Raw genomic sequence first — 20912 nt, 5'->3', positions numbered from 1 at the left:
AGTTCTGCCATAAATTGGAATCACTGCCTTACAGTTTAGTTGACTGTCCCACGGTAATGACATACTACACTTGGAAAAATGTGAATTTAATAGGATCGAATGGTGCAATGGTACTCAGTAGAGGAAACAGCAGGGCACTAAATAGAGCTCCTTTAAAAATGTCTCCCGATACCAAGCAGATGGATTTTGTTTTTAAAAGTTGTGCGAGCAATGGAATTAAATTCTAGTTTATAACACTCCCACGTTATAAATGGACTGCTTGGCTTGCTCCCAAGAAGCATGTCCTAACAACTGTCTATTTCTGCATTTATAGAACAGGTGTTTTGATAAATGCTGTTTGAGGAAAAGATGTTGTCACACTTTAATTTGAGTGGAGAGGAGAAAATCACAAGGTATAATGTTGAATAGTTACGTTTTCTGCATTCTTGTGGCAACAATCTGGATTCTGCACAAGCCAGTTAAGTGATTGCACTCACTAAAGTCCTCTAAGAATGCTGACACTGTGGCACAAGTTTCACACTGCCAGTCACTGTCAAGTGTCAGTTCTACGAGATCCTTGCACCTAGCTATAATGATATCATCAAGCCAACTAAGCAGTCATACTTATCGACCAATTCGCACAGACAGCAAACTAGGAAGAAAAACCTAAAGACAATTTTCAAACTGTGTTAAACATTTCAGTGATACCAAAACATAGATTGCAAATGACAGAAGATCACGATGGAAACTATTTAAAAATATATATATATATATATATATATATATTTATGTTAAAATCTATTATATTCTGAAATAATTATGAGAATTATAATCCACATACAAAAATTAGCATTTTAGGACCAGAGAAGTTACAAAGCACAAATTGCAGCCTAATATATTAACTTGCTTACTCTTCATATGAAGGCTTCCAACATTAGTTAGAGTTTTAGAGTTTTGGAAATACTTGAAGCTAAAGTCAGTTCACAGGTTTCTGAGGGTCACGCTGCAGAAGGCTGCATGACAGCAGATTCTGTGGAGGAACTGTAATCACAGAAAATAATTTCTGGATTTCCATATTCAATTGTACCAGCGAAGAACTCCAGAGGTTGTTGTCAGATTTAGAGTCATAGAGTCATATAGCACAGAAACAAGCCCTTCGGTTCAACATGCCCATGCCGACCAAGATGCCCCATCTACACTAGCCCCACCTGCCCACGTTTAGCCCAAATATCCCTCTAAACCTTTCCTTTTAAATTTTAGTTTAGTACTTGCCTCAAGTACCTCCTCTGGCAGCTCGTTTCATATACCCACCACCCTCTGAACAAGAGGATGAGTGGGATATGCCATGTACAGTGCATTCAGAAAGTATTCAGACCCCTTCACTTTTTCCACATTTTCTAACGTTACAGCCTTATTTTAAAATGTATTAAATTCTTTTTTTATCATCAATCTACACACATGCGGCGCGGCCTCGGGACACCATTCTGCTTTAGTTAAACATTTTGTTCAAGATGGCAGCGCCGTTGTGTTTGGCTGCCTGCCACTGTACGTTTCTTTTTTTTCCTAATCAGATGTGCAGCACTTTGGTCAACGTGGGTTGTTTTTAAATGTGCTATACAAATAAACTTGACTTGACTCTGTGTGAAAAGGTTGCCTCTCAGGTTCCAATTAAATCTTTCCCTTCTTATCTTAAATCTATGTCTTCTGGTTTTTGATTCCCCTACCCTGAATAAAAGACTCTGCATTCACCATTCTATTCCCTTCATGATCTTATACACCTCTATCACCCCTCATCCTCCTGTGCTCCAAGGAATAAAATCCTAGCCTATCCAAAGTCTCCCTGTAGTTCACGCCCCCAAGTCCTGGCAACATACTCATAAATCTCTGCACCTTTCCAGCTTAACAAAATCTTTCCTATAGCAAGGTGATGAAAACTGAACAGTACGCCAAATGTGGCCTCACTAGCATCTTGTACAACTGAAACATAACATCCCAACTTTTATACTCACTATGTGTAGGAAAGAACTACAGATGCTGGTTTAAAAAGGGAGGGAGAGAGAAAACGGGGAATTATAGACCAGTTAGCCTAACATCGGTAGTGGGGAAAATGCTAGAGTCATTTATTAAAGATGTGATAGCATTACATTTGGAAAGTGGAGAAATCATCGGACAAAGTCAGCATGGATTTACCAAAGGCAAATCATGTCTGACGAATCTTATAGAATTTTTCGAGGATGTAACTAGTAGAGTGGATAAGGGAGAACCAGTCGATGTGTTATATCTGGACTTTCAGAAGGCCTTCGACAAGGTCCCACATAGGAGATTGGTGTACAAACTTAAAGCACACGGTATTGAGGGTTTAGTGTTGAGGTGGATAGAAAATTGGTTGGCGGACAGGAAGCAAAGAGTAGGAATAAACGGGTCCTTTTCGGAATGGCAGGCAGTGACTAGTGGGGTACCGCAAGGCTCAGTGCTGGGACCCCAGTTATTTACAGTGTATATTAATGATTTGGACGAGGGAATTGAATGCAACATCTCTAAGTTTGCGGATGACACGAAGCTGGGTGGCAGTGTTAGCTGCGAGGAGGATGCTAGGAGGCTGCAGAGTGACTTGGATAGATTAGGCGAGTGGGCAAATGCATGGCAGATGCAATATAATGTGGATAAATGTGAGGTTATCCACTTTGGCGGCAAGAACAGGAAAGCAGAGCATTACCTGAATGGTGACCGATTGGGAGAAGGGGAGATGCAACGTGACCTGGGTGTCATGGTGCACCAGTCATTGAAAGCAAGCATGCAGGTGCAGCAGGCAGTGAAGAAAGCGAATGGTATGTTGGCATTCATAGCAAGAGGATTTGAGTTTAGGAGCAGGGAGGTTCTGCTGCAGTTGTACAGGGCCTTGGTGAGACCGCACCTGGAGTATTGTGTGCAGTTTTGGTCTAACCTGAGGAAAGACGTTCTTGCCTTAGAGGGAGTACAGAGAAGGTTCACCAGATTGATCCCTGGGATGGCGGGACTTACATATGAGGAAAGACTAGATAGACTGGGCTTGTACTCGCTGGAATTTAGAAGACTGAGGGGGGGATCTTATAGAAACATATAAAATTCTTAAGGGGTTGGAGAGGCTAGATGCGGGAAAATTGTTCCCGATGTTGGGGGAGTCCAGAACCAGGGGTCACAGCTTAAGGATAAGGGGGAAGTCTTTTAAGACCGAGATGAGAAAACATTTCTTCACACAGAGAGTGGTGAGTCTGTGGAATTCTCTGCCACAGAAGGTAGTTGAGGCCAGTTCATTGGCTATATTTAAGAGGGAGTTAGATGTGGCCCTTTTTGCTAAAGGGATCAGGGGGTATGGAGAGAAGGCAGGTACAGGCTACTGAGCTGAATGATCAGCCATGATCATATTGAATGGCGGTGCAGGCTCGAAGGGCCGAATGGCCTACTCCTGCACCTATTTTCTATGTTTCTATGTTTCTATAGACACAAAATGCTGGGGTAACGCAGCGGGACATGCAGCATCTCTGGAGAGAAGGAATGGGTGACGTTTTGGGTCGAGACCTTTCTTCAGACTGATCTCACTACCCTGACTAATGAAGGCAATGTACCAAAAACCTTCTTGACCACTCTATCTACCTGTGATGCCATTTTCAAGGAACTATGTACCTGCACTCCTGGATCTCTCTGCTTCATGACACTCCCAGAGCCCTTCCATTCACTGAGTGTCATGCCTTGGTATGACTTCCCAAAGTGAAGTATTTTATCAGAGCAGGGAGTACTGTCATCCTCGGAGCAAAATCTGGAAAATTAAACGATCTGTTCAAATGCTCTCAAGAAAAAGAAAATCCAAACTTCGAATGATTTACAAAGTCTCCCTCCCTGCAAAATGTATCTGATATTCAATTCTGACAAATTATTCCTCTGGCCTGTTCTATACAGTGTCCATATTACTTTAAATCCAGCTAGCAATTCACATTTTAGAAAAAAAATCATCCATGAAGATAATCCCAACAATCCCTCAACATTGGAAGAAAAATTACAAATACTTGGAAGAACCAGGCTGATGACCCTGATTTGAGAATACGCAGCATCTTCCAAGCGGAAATAATCAAACGTGTGAAAAATATGATTCACAACTTACATAGTTATTGTTAAAACAAAGTCAGAGTCCAAGAAACAGGCACAAGACGGGACTGATGGCAGTATCATATAGGGAGCGCTTCACTCAATGATAAGATCTAATAATTAATTTGCCTTGCATCAAGAATAAATTATGGGTCTTTCTCACTTAAACAAACCCAACATTGTATCACTTCTGGCACAAAAGCTTGTTTTTAACATTCACTTCAATAAGAACACTTTCTTGGCACACATAAAAACTTTGTTCATATAATTAATATTGTCAAAAAACAATTCATTTATAATTCACATAATTTAAATTTGAATTTTATTCATGGATGTCTGTAAAATCCTGGATCAGCTCAAAAAATGAACAATCAACTTGAGCAAAATACGATACGTGGCATTCTTTCAAGGCCCTGTGTGTGTGCTTGTGCAACACTTTCTCTAGCATTGCTGGCGCTGCTTTCTGAATCTCACCCAGAGTTTTATTTAATGGATTGCGGTTACATCGTGGATTTTTAGTCCCTTTGTTATTGTTAAAACGTAGCAACCATGGCAGCAATTTAGTCCATCTAGTTCACCCCAACCAGCAATCACATCATACTCTAGCACTGTGCTACACACTGGGGACAATTGTTACAATTTTACCAAAGCCAATTAACCTACAAACCTGTATGTCTTTGGAGTGTGGGAGGAAACCAGAGCACCTGGAGAAAACCCATGTGGTCACAGGGAGAACTTACAAGCTCCGTTCAGACAGCATCCATAGTCAGGATTGAACCCGGGTCTCTGGCGCAGTAACGAAGCAACTCTACCGCTGTGCTACTGTGCTACCCCTAGCACTTCTTTACTACTGCGTGTGTCAGACTAGTCCATGCTCTTGGAAGCAACATTTGGGGATTTTGCTACGTTAAAGATGCGATATTGGTTGGAGTGGGACTGAAACCCACACTTTCTCACTTAAAAGGTATTTATCAACTGAACACGGTTGACACTAACATTTCTATCTAATTTTTTGTAAAAGACACAAGCAAATAAGTTACAGCCAAGAAATGATGAGAAGAATCAGATTTGCTGCAGGATCCCTGACTCCATCAAGCTCTGATGCATTGTTGCTGAGCCTGTAAGTTTAGAAATGAGCCTAAACAAACTACAGTCCAATTCATTAACGAAAATTGGGAAGCAGGGAACATAAACAAGCCTTTATTTATTTATTCTCTATGTTAAAGTGGCTAGCATTTTCTTTACACCATAGCAGTTCCTGCAGCAATGGGTTCAAATATAAACTGCTGATAGGACAATGTGCATACACTGAACCATAAATAAAAATTACACAATGTGGATGGCCACTAATTTTCTAAAATGTTCTGCAGAAATTCTGCATTTCTAACCAAAGCATCTGCAGAACAAAGCGCTCAAGGCTATCCGATTCAAGAATAAAGATACGGTGAAAAGAACAAGCTCCAGAAAGCATGTAACAAGATCCTTCTTAAATGTGCAATAACTTTTCTCATTTTACATTCAATTTGCAACATTCACATAGTCACACACAAACACACTTTAATTACTAAGGTTTCAGTCTGAAGCTGTTACCAAATCTCTCTGTGCAACTGAATTAAATATTCACAGACAGAATATCATTTGTGCAGCTAACAAATTTTGTAAGTTAATATCTTTGTGAACACTGTACTCTGTAATTTCAGAAGCCGATAAGTAAATCTAAATTCACTAAATTAGAATTCAAAACCATTTTATACCAGGAAAGACTACGCAACAGAAATATTACTTGAATCACTTTCTATGCATTTACATTTCAATTTTAGAAAGACTGCATTTTTCAATTACACATCATTTGTAGATTTCTGTCGCTAAATTTGACTATGATGAAGATATGATGTTGTGTTAATCTTTGCTGACCCATGGAAATATTTTGATTTTGAATCCCCATCTAGCGTTCTAAAATTCAGTGAGAACATTTTGAGCTTTAAACAATTCACAGGTACAAATATGAGCAGTAACAGAAAGTCACTGAACCAACAGTATTTGAAAAAAAACATTGTTTTGGGAGGCGATTCTCAGCGAGAACTAATGGCTGGAAGAAAATCAAGAGACTGACACAATCTGCTTAGCATGTTTAACGTAGCAAAATCTCCCTATGTTGCTTCCCAGGTGCATTATCAAGTATAATGACTCCAGTGTCTCAAGTGATTTCGAATAAGACCAACAACTTTAATCAAAGAGCTGGACTTTAAGCCGCAGCTTCAAAAAGGAAATGAAATAAGGGAGGCAGACACTTCAAGTGCTGAAGTCAAGGTTTCTGAAGACTCTTCATTTTAAATCCAAACCAGCGGGATATGGGGACATTACAGGCCACTGAAAATGCAAAATAGGTGAACAGGATTTGATGCCACTGAGAATACTGACAGCAGAGTTTTGGATGGCTTTATCTTTCAGGCAGATAAGCGGCCAATTGGGGACAATGGAATAGCTACAAGTAACTAAGTCTCATCTCTGACAAAAGAGAAAAGGGGAGGGGGGTGTACGAACAATGGTTGTTACAGAAGGCAGACACAAAAAGCTGGAGTAACTCAGCGGGTCAGGCAGCATCTCTGGAGAAAAGGAATAGGGGTGACATTTCGGGTCAAGACCTTTCTTCAGACTGAGAGTCAGGGAAAAGGGGAACAAGAGACATGGACAGTACTTAGGACAAATGAATGGAAGATATGCAGAAAGCAACAATAATCAAGGAAATGTGGAGCCCACAATAGTCCATTGTTGGCTGCGGGATAGGTGATAATGAGTTAATACAGACAGTAGAATTCTACAGGACAACAGTAAAACTAGTACGATGATTTGGGAGGGGGAAGGATGGAGAGAGAGGGGATTTAAGGGTTACTTGAAGTCTTCTTCTTATCATGTCCACACATGCTAGATATTGTGTTTCAGCCACAACTGAACAAAACTCTCATCAATATCATTGTTCTCTGTGAGGTCCTCAGCTTTGCATTCGTGCTCCAATAGAGGACATCTCAATAGGTGCTCCATAGTTTGTGGTTCAGTGCCACATAAGCAGATGACGTCTTCAGTGTCTATATTACCCCACTTCTTGAGCGACGCTTTACAACGACCAGTACCAGCTCCAAGTCTGTTGAGGCATTTGCATTCAGCCCAATTTGATTCGCCCCCCTGGACGAAGTTCTTGTTTGGCACTTATGGACATGGATGTCGTTGATGGGAGATTGGCTAGTCTCTCTTCCCATAATGCAACTCTAGTACCTTCAGCTTCAGCATTCGGTTCAAATTCTTTGAGAAAGCTTTTCCTGGACTTTAGCCGACTCCTTGGGGGTTCATGGCCGAATAGGGGATGTCATACATCTGTGGTCTGGCGATGGCATTCTCTACTGCTTGGTGCACTGCGATGAATCTCTGGCGGTGCTACACCAGATAGTATGTATATGCTGTCAGTTGATGTTGGTCTAAAACAACCAGTAATAAGGTTGGCAGATTGTATTGATGGCTGGATCAATCTTCTTAGCATGGGCTGATCTTTCCCAGACTGGGCATGCATACTCTGCTGTTGAGTAGCAAAGGGCCAAGGCAGTTGATCTTAGAGTATCATGAATTGTGCCCTATCTTGTTCCAGTAAGTTTGCTGGCAATGTTGTTTCTTGCACAGCTTTTGTCTTCTCAACATGGGTCTTGAAGGAGAGACAACGATCTGGGTGATCGCAGTTTTCAAGAGGGGTACCAGACCAGGTGACGTTCAGTCGCCGTTTGGCTTCTCGGTTGCGCAGATGGAACGCACACACCTGTGTCTTTGATGGATTTGCACAGAGGTGGTTCTCTTCCTAGTAAGGTGTTAGTTTGTTGAGGGCATTTGAGAGTCGTCTTTCAACAGCACTGAAGTCACTGTCTTGGGCAGCCACACCAAGGTCATCTGCATAGATAAAGCTCTAAACTTGAAGTTAGAGAAATCAATATGCATACCCCTGGGTTGCAATGTGCCCACGCAAAATTTGAGGTGCTGTTCCTCCAAGTTACATATGGCCTCACTCTGACAATGAAGGAGGCCCAATACAGAGAGGTCAGCGTGGGAATGGGAAGGAACTCCCCTTCATGCTCACTTTCTACCCTTTTTCATTTGCTGTGTGAGCAGCTGATAGTTCTATTGATTCAGCTATTTGCTCGTTCTTTTAAGGACACTTCACTGTTTGGAGATATTGTCATTATTTCTCATCCAGCAGTGTCACCTCTTTCAGCTGAAAGCCCTTCACAAAGGTTTCTATTGAATGCCACTACTGCCAATTCTCAACATCTACCTGTTTCCCCTTTCCCATAATGTTTAAACATAAGAAATAGTCAAAGGATGGCCATTCAATAACTTTGAGGGTGATCTGATGTTGTCCTCACATCTACTTCCTGCCACGTAACCGTCAACTCCTCTACATCCCAATTTTTTTTTTTCAATGACAGCCTCTGGTGTAAAAAATTTAAAAACGTTATTGCCTCTGGGCAAGTTGACTATTCAACTCTTTCCTGAATAGTCAACCTCTGTTTTGAGACTCTGACCCTTGGTTGGAGACACCCCAGCCAGCGGAATCATTATTGTGCGTCTACCCTGTCAACTTAAAAGAATTTTTCAATAAGATCACTTCTCATTCACCTAAATTCATGATAGCATGAATCCAATCTGCTTAATGACTCCTCGCGTAACAAATCATCACTCCTGGAATCAATCTGATGATCCTTCATTGCACTCATTCAATTACAAATATATCCTTCCTTAAGTAGGAAAACCAGATCAGTGCACAATATTCCAGATGCCTATGGAGTTGCACTTGGACAACTCTACTTCTTGCAATAAAAACCAACATAATATTGCATGCTCTACTTGCACCTAACATTTAGTAGTTCATGTACAAGGGCACCGAGGCCTCTCTGAATACCTTCACCTTTCAATCTCCCACCATTTAAAAAATTAACTGCTTTTCATTTTTTATTATTAAAGTGAATGGTCTCATATTTTCTATATTATATATCACCAGCAATATCCTTGCCTATTCCTTTATCCTATCTATATTCCCCTAGAAGCCACAATGCAATCCAGCCCTGTATTATTAGTCACATGAATATATATTAAATATGGTTACCTTATTCAAGTCATTGAAGTAGGCTGAGAACAGCCGGAGTACCAATTGCTCTGCCACCCCACTGGTCTCAGCCTAACAACCTGAAGACAGCAATTTCATTCCCACTTTCTATTTTCTATGCATTAACCAATTCCATGCGCTTTATCCATACACAGTATATTATGCTTCCAATCTTATGGTGCTTGTATTTAATAAACAGTAATATGGCATTTTAAACCTCTGAAAGTCCAAATACACTACAAACATTGTAGTTACAACCTCCAAAAATTTACGGATTTGTTGAACATAATTTCCTATTCATAAAGTCCATGTTGACACTACCCAATCCAGTATATTTACTAAAAGCCTTGTCAAATGTTTCTTAATCGATTCCAGCATTTTCTCTGCTAATATTTCATCTTTTCCTCCTTTTTTAAATAGTGGGGTTTCATTTGTTACCTTTTAATTTGAGATCCCCTTTAGAATCAAAGACATTCTGAGAGAGAATTGATTGCTTCTGTGGTATGTTAATCAGTCTCATTAAAGGCTTACCTCATCTCTAAGTCCCTGCTTTGATAAATATTTACCCCCAAAATATGTTACTCTTGTCTTTTCCTTTTCTAGAAACTGGATATCTTCATCCTTACTTTTAGACTTCCAACACCTGCTGCACCCTCCTCTATTTCTAACCAAACCTACATTCTTTGTCCCCAGCGGCTGCCCCATGAAAAGACATGTTAAAAGAGCACATTTCAATTTTTATTTTTGCTAACACTTAAATTATGCCACCTCTAATAATCAGGAAGATGGCTGTGTTAAAATGTCATTCGGATGTGATCTACATTAACGCACTGACATATGATAAACGCTTCTGCCATCTCAGTTAAGTCAAGATAAAAATGCTTCTATTCTTCAATTAAAACTGATTCTCTCTCTCTCTTTGATTCTCTCTCTCTCTCTCTCTCTCTCTCTCTTTGATTCTCTCTCTATCTCTGATTCTCTCTCTCTCTCTCTCTTTGATTCTCTCTCTCTCTCTTTGATTCTCTCTCTCTCTCTCTTTGAATCCCTCTCTCTCTTTGAATCTCTCTCTCTCTCTCTTTGATTCTCTCTCTCTCTCTCTTTGATTCTCTCTCTCTCTCTCTTTGATTCTCTCTCTCTTTGATTCTCTCTCTCTTTGATTCTCTCTCTCTCTCTCTCTCTTTGATTATCTCTCTCTCTCTCTTTGATTCTCTCTCTCTCTCTCTCTTTGATTCTCTCTCTCTCTCTCTTTGATTCTCTCTCTCTCTCTTTGATTCTCTCTCTCTCTCTCTCTCTTTGATTCTCTCTCTCTCTCTCTCTCTCTTTGATTCTCTCTCTCTCTCTCTTTGATTCTCTCTCTCTCTCTCTTTGATTCTCTCTCTCTCTCTTTGATTCTCTCTCTCTCTCTGATTCTCTCTCTCTCTCTTTGATTCTCTCTCTCTTTGATTCTCTCTCTCTCTCTTTGATTCTCTCTCTCTCTCTTTGATTCTCTCTCTCTCTCTCTCTCTCTCTCTCTCTCTCTCTCTCTCTCTCTCTCTCTCTCTCTCTCTCTCTCTCTCTCTCTCTCTCTCTCTCTCTCTCTCTCTCTCTCTCTCTCTCTCTCTCTCTCTCTCTCTCTCTCTCTCTCTCTCTCTCTCTCTCTCTCTCTCTCTCTCTCTCTCTCTCTCTCTCTCTCTCTCTCTCTCTCTAAAAACAAAAGCTTCACCTAGAATCAAAAAAGCGATAGAGAGCAAAAGGGAGCCATTCGGTCTTTTAGCCAATTTATGCTGTACCTTCACTGTAGTTGTCTGATTATCTGCATGCTCCCTGCTCTTTCCTCATTCAATTATTTTTCCCTAAATTTTTAATCAAAATCCATTAAAAAAATTCTGTCTGATCCATCTCCCTAATTCAAGACATTCCAAAGCACAATAAACCCCTCAATTCTCCTTTTGATAATAATCTTCCATGTATGCCTCACGGTTACCAATTCAGTGAAATATTTCCCCCACATTATACCAAAATTGTTTATAATTTTGAAAAATATCAGTGAAGTCCCTTTGCAGCTCCAAGAGGAATTCTCTTCACTTCCCTGGTTTACTGAGCCAAATTGGCATCAGAGGTGTTATCAACATTCTCAAAAGGATGTCCCATATTTTCAAAAGTTGTCAGCATTTGCACATAGGTCTCTTGCAGTAAATTTCACATTCAACATTATTAAATGGTGATGGATTGATGGTATTAAAATGGAAGGTTATCAAAAAAATAAGAAACATACATTAAAAAAGTGAGAAACAGTGAGAATGTTTGAGATCTAATATTAAAGCAGAATTTTAGAAATAGACAATAGATCAGGTAATAATAGATTAACATTTTGTCAATCTGTTCAGTCAGTATTATGTAAAACCTCCCCAGAGTTTTAACTTAATGCAGTGGTTTGTTTACTGAAGCTGTCCCTTTGATCAGTTTGAAGTGAACATATCGTTCACTAGTACAAGTAACTTGCAACTTCCTCAAATTAAGTGCAACCATTCCTATAGTTAAGAAAGACATTGTTCCTGTTATCCTTCCACGATTAAACATCTGATTTTGACAAGCAATTAAAAAAATGCATCCTGAAATTTCTTCGGCACACAAATAACGAAATTAAACAAGACATGATCTGGGTTGCCAAACACCCTTAAAAATGCAATCTTTGAGGAATTTAATTTCTAATTAGATCTGTAATTACTGATGCTGGTTATGTACTTAAATGGCAATGTATTTTTAATTTGAATAAACCTTTTCTCATCACCTTTAATCTTTTTCACATCAAATAGCATCTAATGAACTGTTACCTGTAATCACACCAAGGGCACTTATAAGGCTTCTCTCCTGTGTGGACACGTCTGTGTCGGGTCAGATGGGATTGGGTTGTGGAAGCAAAGTTGCACTGGTCACATTTGAATGGCTTTTCACCTACAAAAGAAAGCCTCATTATTTCTTTCCATGACAGACTCCTATAATTATCAGGGTAAGGATTAAAAAAATCTTGCTATGAAAGATTTATTTTCAGAAGCATTTACTCATTGACCAAGTTGAAGACCAATCATATATACTTTATTTTTGTATATGTTCACAATCTCCAAAGACTTTTGATACTTGCATTATAAGGTGTAATGTTTTAAAAGTCACAGATTGCATATTTTTGCATCTTTTACCATAATAAAGTACCAACTCTCAATTAAATGGTCACGACTGGATTAACCTTTTATCAGTCGTGAACACGGTAATGTTTAGCATTTTAAAAAATGAACAGATTTCGGAAGAAGGCAGAGCTTTCTTTATACAGCGTAACAAAAAAGAAAAGCACAAGTAGGTATAAGAATATCAAGATTCTGAAGATATTATAAACTACCGGGGGGTTTAGCAGGTGGCTAGGACTTTCCTTCAATCGTTGACCTGTGATCATTCGTTTACATCCTCCATAATAATAGAGGCAATGAAAGGCCATATTGTCAATCCAGCTTCTCTGACATAACTTTCATGCCTTAGCTGCATTTGCTAATCCATACAGAACAGGATATGTCTTAGAAGAGTAAAAACCATACAAAACCTGGGCAATTTGGAGTAAAATAAAAAAAATTGGAGTAAGAGTAGGTTATCTGGGTAAGATCATGGGTAATCTTCCATCCCACCCCATAAGTTCATAAGTTCAGAAGTTATAGGAGCAGAATTGGGTCACATGGCCCATCAAGTCTACTCCACCATTCAATTATGGCTGATCTATCTTTCCTTCTCAATCCCATCCTCCTGCCTTCTCCCCATAACCCCCAAAACCCTTACTAATCAAGAATCTGGCCTTAAAAATATCCATTGACTTGGCATTCACAGCCATCTGTGGCAATGAATTCCATAGATTCACCACCTGACAAAATAAATTTCTCCTCATCTCCTTTCTAAAGGTACATCCTTTTATTCTGAGGCAATGGCCTCTGGTCCTAAACTCTACCACTAATGTAAACATCCTCTCAACATCCACTCTATCCAGGCCCTTCACTATTCAGTAAGTTTCAATGAGGTCTCCACTCATCCTTCTAAACTCCACGAGTGCAGACCCAGTGCCATTAAATGCTCATCATGTTAACCCAATCATTCCTGGAATCATTCGCGTAAACCTCCTCTAGACCCCCTCCAACGCCTGTACATCCTTCCTCAGATATGGAGCCCAAAACTGGTCACAATATTCCAAATGAGGTCCAAGGCATCAGCATTACATCCCTATTTTTATATTCTAGTCCTCTCAAAATATATGTTAACATTGCATTTGCCTTCCTTACTTCTGATTCGATGTGCGAATCAACTTTTGGGGAATCCTGCACCAACACTGCCAAGTCCCTTTGCACCTCCGACTTCTGAATTCTCTCCCCATTTAGAAAATAGTCTATGCCTTTATTCCTACTACCAAATGCATTCCTTTCTATGCTGTATTCCATCTGCCACTTCTTTTCCCACTCTCCCAACCTGCTAAGTCTTACGGAGTTCCTGGTTTATCCACAAGCCTTGATTTCCCAAACAACCAGATATCTATCAAACTCTATTCTGAATCACAGTGACGGAGTTTACACAGCCTCAATTGAAGGAATGTCTCCTCATTTCAAATACTGAGTCTGTAACCTTTGATTTTAGACTCCTCAGCCAGGGGATACATCCTCCCCCCCACTCTGTCCTATTAAAATAGTCTAAGACTGAATGAGGGCATGGCTCATTCCTCTAAACTCCAGAGATGAAAGCTTAATCTAGAGAATATTTCCACATATGGTAAATTCTGGAAAGTAGCCAACATAATCAAGGACCATTTACACCTCGGTAATTCATTCTTTACCCTCTCCTGTCGGGCAGAAGATATAAATGTTTGAAAAAATTCAGGAACAGCTTCTTCTCCCCTAGCATTCGACTTCTGAACAGACCTCTCATCAGTGTAGTGTCAATGTCCTAATCTATCTCATAGTGGCCCTTGCTTTTTATTTTTTAATCTGCACGTTTGCTGTGACTTTAATACTAAAATGCTGTAACACTACTTTACCCTGCTTTATTTTCTTTGTACTACCCATTGCATTTGTGTAAGACTGTGTTTAGTGAAAGAACAATGGAGGCAAGGCAAACTACTCATGCAAGAGTGACTGGGATGCAGGCGAAAGCACAGTGACCCTGCTGAGCACTTCAATCTCAAACATTCAACTGTGGGTCAGTGGCTCTGACTGGATACATTTCAGGAGGTCACGCAGTTGTTCGCACAATACACTCATCCTTGTAGTGTTCTACTTCTGCCAGCAAATCGAAAAGCAAATGGTTCAAATTCATTCCCCAATCTGGTGACTCGCACCTCCAGCCAAGTACCCTGTACTCTCAACTCTTTTAAAAATATTTTATAAATACTGATAAGCAAAAGTATTACAATTATACTTTACAAAAGGCATACTATTTACTAAAATCAAACCAGAAGATACTGGAAATACTTCGCTGGTCTGGCATCATCTGTGGAGAACCAAACCCAGCCAACATTTTTAGGTTGAAGATATTTCATCAGATCATATCTGTTTCTCTCTCCAATGATGCTGCCTAACCTGCTGAGTTTTCCACATACACTCTGTTTAAATTTAAGATTAACAGCATCTTCGGGACTTTTCTTTCGGATTACATTTTTTTTAATGACTTTCCTACGGCATTTGCCAACTGCAAAACCTAGTCTTCAAACTAAAAAGCCTGAGGATAGAACATCAGGTATTCCTGGATCATTGGCATTCTGGATGGAAAGAAGTGATCCACGGAAGGTGGTGGAACAAGTCGTTAGAATTATGCTCAGTTCATCTGTGCACACCTGTTGCTAACCCACTTAGGGTTGGAGAGTGGTCAGCTGTGAATCAGTTTGTCTATTCAACAACCACTCCAGAAACTTGAAACCTAAGCTGATACTTGAGTGCAGCATTGAGGGACTATTGCAAGGATGAAAGTGTTATAGACAATAGACAATAGACAATAGACAATAGGTGCAGGAGTAGGCCATTCAGCCCTTCGAGCCAGCACCGCCATTCAATGCGATCATGGCTGATCACTCTCAATCAGTACCCCGTTCCTGCCTTCTCCCCATACCCCCTCACTCCGCTATCCTTAAGAGCTCTATCCAGCTCTCTCTTGAAAGCATCCAACGAACTGGCCTCCACTGCCTTCTGAGGCAGAGAATTCCACACCTTCACCACCCTCTGACTGAAAAAGTTCTTCCTCATCTCCGTTCTAAATGGCCTACCCCTTATTCTCAAACTGTGGCCCCTTGTTCTGGACTCCCCCAACATTGGGAACATGTTCTCTGCCTCTAATGTGTCCAATCCCCTAATTATCTTATATGTTTCAATAAGATCCCCCCTCATCCTTCTAAATTCCAGTGTATACAAGCCCAATCGCTCCAGCCTTTCAACATACGACAGTCCCGCCATTCCGGGAATTAACCTAGTGAACCTACGCTGCACGCCCTCCATAGCAAGAATATCCTTCCTCAAATTTGGAGACCAAAACTGCACACAGTACTCCAGGTGCGGTCTCACCAGGGCCCGGTACAACTGTAGAAGGACCTCTTTGCTCCTATACTCAACTCCTCTTGTTACGAAGGCCAACATTCCATTGGCTTTCTTCACTGCCTGCTGAACCTGCATGCTTCCTTTCATTGACTGATGCACTAGGACACCCAGATCTCGTTGAACTCCCCCTCCTCCTAACTTGACACCATTCAGATAATAATCTGCCTTTCTATTCTTACTTCCAAAGTGAATAACCTCACACTTATCTACATTAAACTGCATCTGCCATGTATCCGCCCACTCACACAACCTGTCCAAGTCACCCTGCAGCCTTATTGCATCTTCCTCACAATTCACACTACCCCCCAACTTAGTATCATCTGCAAATTTGCTAATGGTACTTTTAATCCCTTCGTCTAAGTCATTAATGTATATCGTGAATAGCTGGGGTCCCAGCACCGAACCTTGCGGTACCCCACTGGTCACTGCCTGCCATTCCGAAAGGGACCCATTTATCCCCACTCTTTGCTTTCTGTCTGTCAACCAATTTTCTATCCATGTCAGTACCCTAAGATGTTAAACTGAGGCAATTTTTCTTTAAATGTCAGGACAAATACAGGGAACTGATGCAAACTTCTGATGCCTTTGGTGACAATCATCGTCTCCTCAAAACGATGATCCGAACATCTGTCACTATCACATTTCAGCTTGTGGGAGTTTCCTATGCAGCATTTACTCACAATGTTCTCTGTAAAGTGACTTGGGATGATTTGAGCCTGTAAAAGGTTTTAAATAAACAGAATACTTCCTTTTCCTGTTTGCGGTTCATGTACAATCAAGGGAGACAGGGCCAGATTAACATAGTAGCAGAAGTAGCATTTGCTATGGGCCCCGCGCTTTCGAGGGCCCCGTGCTAAATGCTTGAAATCGACATCCCTAAATGCTTGAAATCAGCAGGGACGCTGTGTTGCGCGCGCCGCTCCCCAAACGCCGCGGTTTGAATGTATTGGCGGGGCTGCGCAGACCAATGGGCAGCCGGCGCATCACTGCCTCGCTCCGCCGGTGGCAGCCGCCCAGGCCGGGAGGCGGGTTGCTGCGCGGCCTCCATTTGAGGCTCCCGGAGGTCGCAACAAGGTGTGGTGGTGGTCAGCGACGTCTTGAAATCCTGGGTTTGGATGTGCGGGTTTGGGCTGACTCGTGTGGAGTTTGGCAGAAATGCCGTGGGGAAAAGCTCAGCGGGTCAGAACGAGAAACAGAGTTAATGTCTCGAGTTGGCGACCGGTCATCATTCCCAAATCGCTTTAAGTCGGATGGTGGAGCATTGTGACTCCTTGTGTAAAGGTGGTTTCTAAAGTACAAGTGGGGATCACTGCAGAGTATGGGAAGGAAATACACCACGCACTTGCATTGGGTGGTGATTGCAGTGTGAGCGAGTGCGGCCAGCGCCTGCTCCATGTGTATCATATCATATATATACAGCCGGAAACAGGCCTTTTCGGCCCACCAAGTCCGTGCCGCCCAGCGATCCCCGTACATTAACACTATCCTACACCCACTAGGGACAATTTTTACATTTACCCAGCCAACTAACCTACATACCTGTACGTCTTTGGAGTGTGGGAGGAAACCGAAGATCTCGGAGAAAACCCACGCAGGTCACGGGGAGAACGTACAAACTCCTTACAGTGCAGCGCCCGTAGTCAGGATCGAACCTGAGTCTCCGGCGCTGCATTCGCTGTAAAGCAGCAACTCTACCGCTGCGCTACCGTGCCGCCCTATGGTGGCGCTGGAGACATCAAGGGCAGCTCTCTCGGTGTTGGTGGCGTCGGCTGCACACCATGTTCCCATTGGGGTGGTGCGGCCTCCTGGTGGCCGGCGCCTCCCTCTCTTGTGAGCCGGGCTCGCCCGCTTCGACCCCGGGCTCCACCGGCATCGCGTGCAGCTTTGCCAGGGATGCTGCCTTAGTTTGTGGGTTGGGGGGAGGGGAAAAGGAATTGGGGGGCCAAGCGGCTTCCCGCCCAACCAACCAACCAACCAAACATGCCCTCCAGGACAGCACAGTCTGGCTCGGTTTGATGGCTGCCGTGGGGAATTGAGCCAGACTGTCAATGGGGGACCTGTGATTAGTGTCAGGGAATGGCTCGCTTTTTGACTGTTTTTTGTGGATTGGATGAATTCCCGTGGGTTTGGGCAGTTTGAGTGGATTGTGGCCCGCTGCGTGACTTGGAGGCACTGATTTAATGTTGCTCCCTCAGAGGGAGCGGCATTAAACCGGTGCTTCCGGGTCACGCAGCGGGTTGCAGTCCACTTGGATTGCTTGAACCTGCGGGAATTCGTCAGGAACTGGGTCATTCTTTGACACTGGTCACGGGTTCCCCATTGACAGTCTGGTTTGGTTCCTTGCGGCAGCCGGTGGACCGAGCCGGACTCTGCTGTCTTGGAGGGCATGTTTGGTTGGTCGGGTGGGTGGGCGGGAAGTCGCCGGGTTTTTTCATTCCTTTTCCTTCCCCAGAGCTTGCAGGCTGGGGCAGTGTCTTTGCTAAACCTGCACACAATGCCGGTGGAGTTTGTGGTTGAAGTGGGCGACCCCAGCTCACGGGAGAGGGTGGCACCGGCCATCGGGAGGAACAGGGGGAGCGGGCTGCCCCAATGGGAACCTAGTGTGCAGCTGGCGTTGTTGACACTGGGACAGCTGCCCTTGGTGTCTCCAATGCTATTGTATGTATGGAGCGGGCGCTGGCCACAATCGCTCGCACTGCGGTCACCGCCCAATGCAAGGGCGTGATGTGTTTCCTGCCCATACGCTGCAGCATTTCTGTAAAATGTTGCACCGAGTTGGCCCAAGCCTGTGCATTTGAACCCTGGATTTTGGGACCTCACTGATTGTTGCTGCATTTTGTTGCGATTTCTGGGAGCCCCTAACGGAGCTGGCGTAGCAACCCGCCTCCCGGCCCGGGAGGCCGCCATTGGTGGAGCGGGGGCACGTGGCCACTGCCTGGGTGAGGTCACGTGGGGAGCGGGCGGTGACGTCGCCTTGTCCCTTATTTAAGGACCCTTTATAACATATGCCATGGGCCCTGCACTAGCTTAATCCGGCCCGGAAGGGAGATGTGAAAAGTAAGTGGGATTTCATACCCTCACAGGGAGAAAAATGAACTACTTTTGAAGAAAGGTGCCACATAACTTTTTTCCAGGAATACCATAATTAGGACAGAGCACAGGAAAATACTCCAATATTTGCTTTATGTTACAGTGCTCATGTTGTTTTCGAGCAGGGTTGTGTTACTGCAGTCTATCATTTGACAAGAATATGAAAGTTGCTAAAAATCGGTTTGCTTACTAAGAATTAGGTTTATAAATGAGTTATACCTCCATCAAGTTTATTACAGAATTACACATGCCCCTGTCACAGACTGGTACAGAACAATTTCAGCATTAATACATTAGCCCAGATTTAATATGAGGATTTTCCTATCAGCCACTTTCTCTATACATATAAATCATAAGTGTAGTGTATCTACCTACTACAAATCATTTATTATGCCAATAACTTTGCATCGAGGCAATTAGCAGTTTGACTGTGCAGAAAACACTCTTTTTTCTCCTCGCGTAGGTCACAATTATAATTTTACATCTTTTTGATGGTTACTGCCCTGAAGAGGTGAATAATTTCTACTGACCTGTGTGCTGTCGTTGGTGTTTTGTTAGAGCATGGCGAGTTCCACCGGCAAATCTGCAGAGGTCACACAGAAATGACTTCTCCCCTGTTGCAATAATAAACAGATAAGAAGAGCGTGGAGGTCACAGATCATTAAAACATATCTATCAAGACTCTCAGGATTGCTAATTCCTCCAATCAAATGTTTCCATGTAAATATGTCAAATGGGAATGAAATTACCACTGCAGTTTATTGACTGAGATAAAATCTGAAAAGCACCACTGAACATAATTACATACTTGTCAGACCCATAAAAATTAGCTTTAATATCAATGGAATGGTTTTGTACAACTTCATTTCAGTTAGATGTCTTCCAGATGGGGCTGCTTTATGCACTTGAATTTTTTTAATGCATATCCTGCCTCTTTACCCCTCAATTCCCACAGACCCAGTCACTCAATGTTGATTTGCCCATTTATAATGGCAGCTGGAAGTCACTAAAAGGTTTCTTAAGCATCAGTTATTGGGCACACAAACTCAGTGGGACAAAGCTTTAGTTTAACTAGGCGTGTGGATGGTGCAAACTTATTGGATTGAAATATTAGGAGTTAACCTTTACCTGAAGCTACAATATGAAGTACGAATGAGTGTTGGATGAAAGATGCATTAATCACAAGGTTCAACGACCAATGCATTTCAAAGGCACTTATCAATATTATCTATTGATGAATAAATCGAATGGTCTTTTTTAGTACAATGAGCATGTAACAGTTATAGAGTTTGAAATTCTTGCCATTCTCCAATATCATAACACCATAAGAGACAGGTGCTGAATTAGGCCATTTGGCCCATCAAGTTTATTCCGCCATTCAATCATGGCTGATCTATCTCTCCCTTCTAACCTCAATAAATATTTGTTTGTCTTTTACACTATTCTGACATTAAGACATCAAATATGTGAAAATAAAAAATCTTACAGTTTTTGCTTCCAAATAAAACCTTGGATGATTTTAAAATAAAAAATTCCAGAAAGCATCAAATCAGTGAAAGTGGAACAATAAAAGGACAAGTGTCATAAATTCATCCGAGAATGAAATTTCTTCCTTTCCATGGTTGAAACGATGACCAAGACCTGAATAAAGCATAGCAGCTCAATCATCTGTGAGAGCATTCAAGACAGAGCTTTACCTTTCCAAGATGGGTTGAAAAGAATGTGCCATTTCTATATATTTCTTGCAAATGATCCAGCTCCAGTAGGTTTTTAAAACAGGCAAATGCTTTTATTTTTCTATGAATAATTTAAATTAAAAATGATCTTTTTATGTTTTTACCTTCCTTGATGCAATATTATCTCGCAGCAGCATAGCACAGGTCTGGCTTTTTTTTGTGCAAAATTCAATAATGCGAGCAGAAAATGATTGTAAACAAAAGATGTGGTTTGGATAATTTAACCTGTATAATAGAAAGTCCAGTTCT

General features: G+C 41.8%; 1 protein-coding gene across 2 annotated transcripts in view; it reads right to left on the bottom strand.

Annotated features, from left to right (window-relative positions):
* Positions 1 to 20912, bottom strand: part of LOC144592740 (zinc finger protein 407-like) — a 479939-nt gene that overhangs the window by 137937 nt on the left and 321090 nt on the right. For both annotated transcript variants that reach the window (XM_078397678.1, XM_078397677.1), the window contains exons 6-7: positions 19458 to 19541; positions 12061 to 12181 (exon numbers count right to left, since the gene is read on the bottom strand). In XM_078397678.1, coding sequence (XP_078253804.1) covers positions 12061 to 12181; positions 19458 to 19541 — 205 coding nt within the window. The remainder of the gene's footprint in view (positions 1 to 12060; positions 12182 to 19457; positions 19542 to 20912) is intronic.

Source organism: Rhinoraja longicauda, chromosome 4 (assembly GCF_053455715.1).
Source record: "Rhinoraja longicauda isolate Sanriku21f chromosome 4, sRhiLon1.1, whole genome shotgun sequence".
In the NCBI taxonomy this organism is placed as follows: domain Eukaryota; kingdom Metazoa; phylum Chordata; class Chondrichthyes; order Rajiformes; family Arhynchobatidae; genus Rhinoraja; species Rhinoraja longicauda.
Note: the sequence above shows the minus strand (reverse complement) of the source record. Positions and strands in the feature narration are given on the sequence as shown.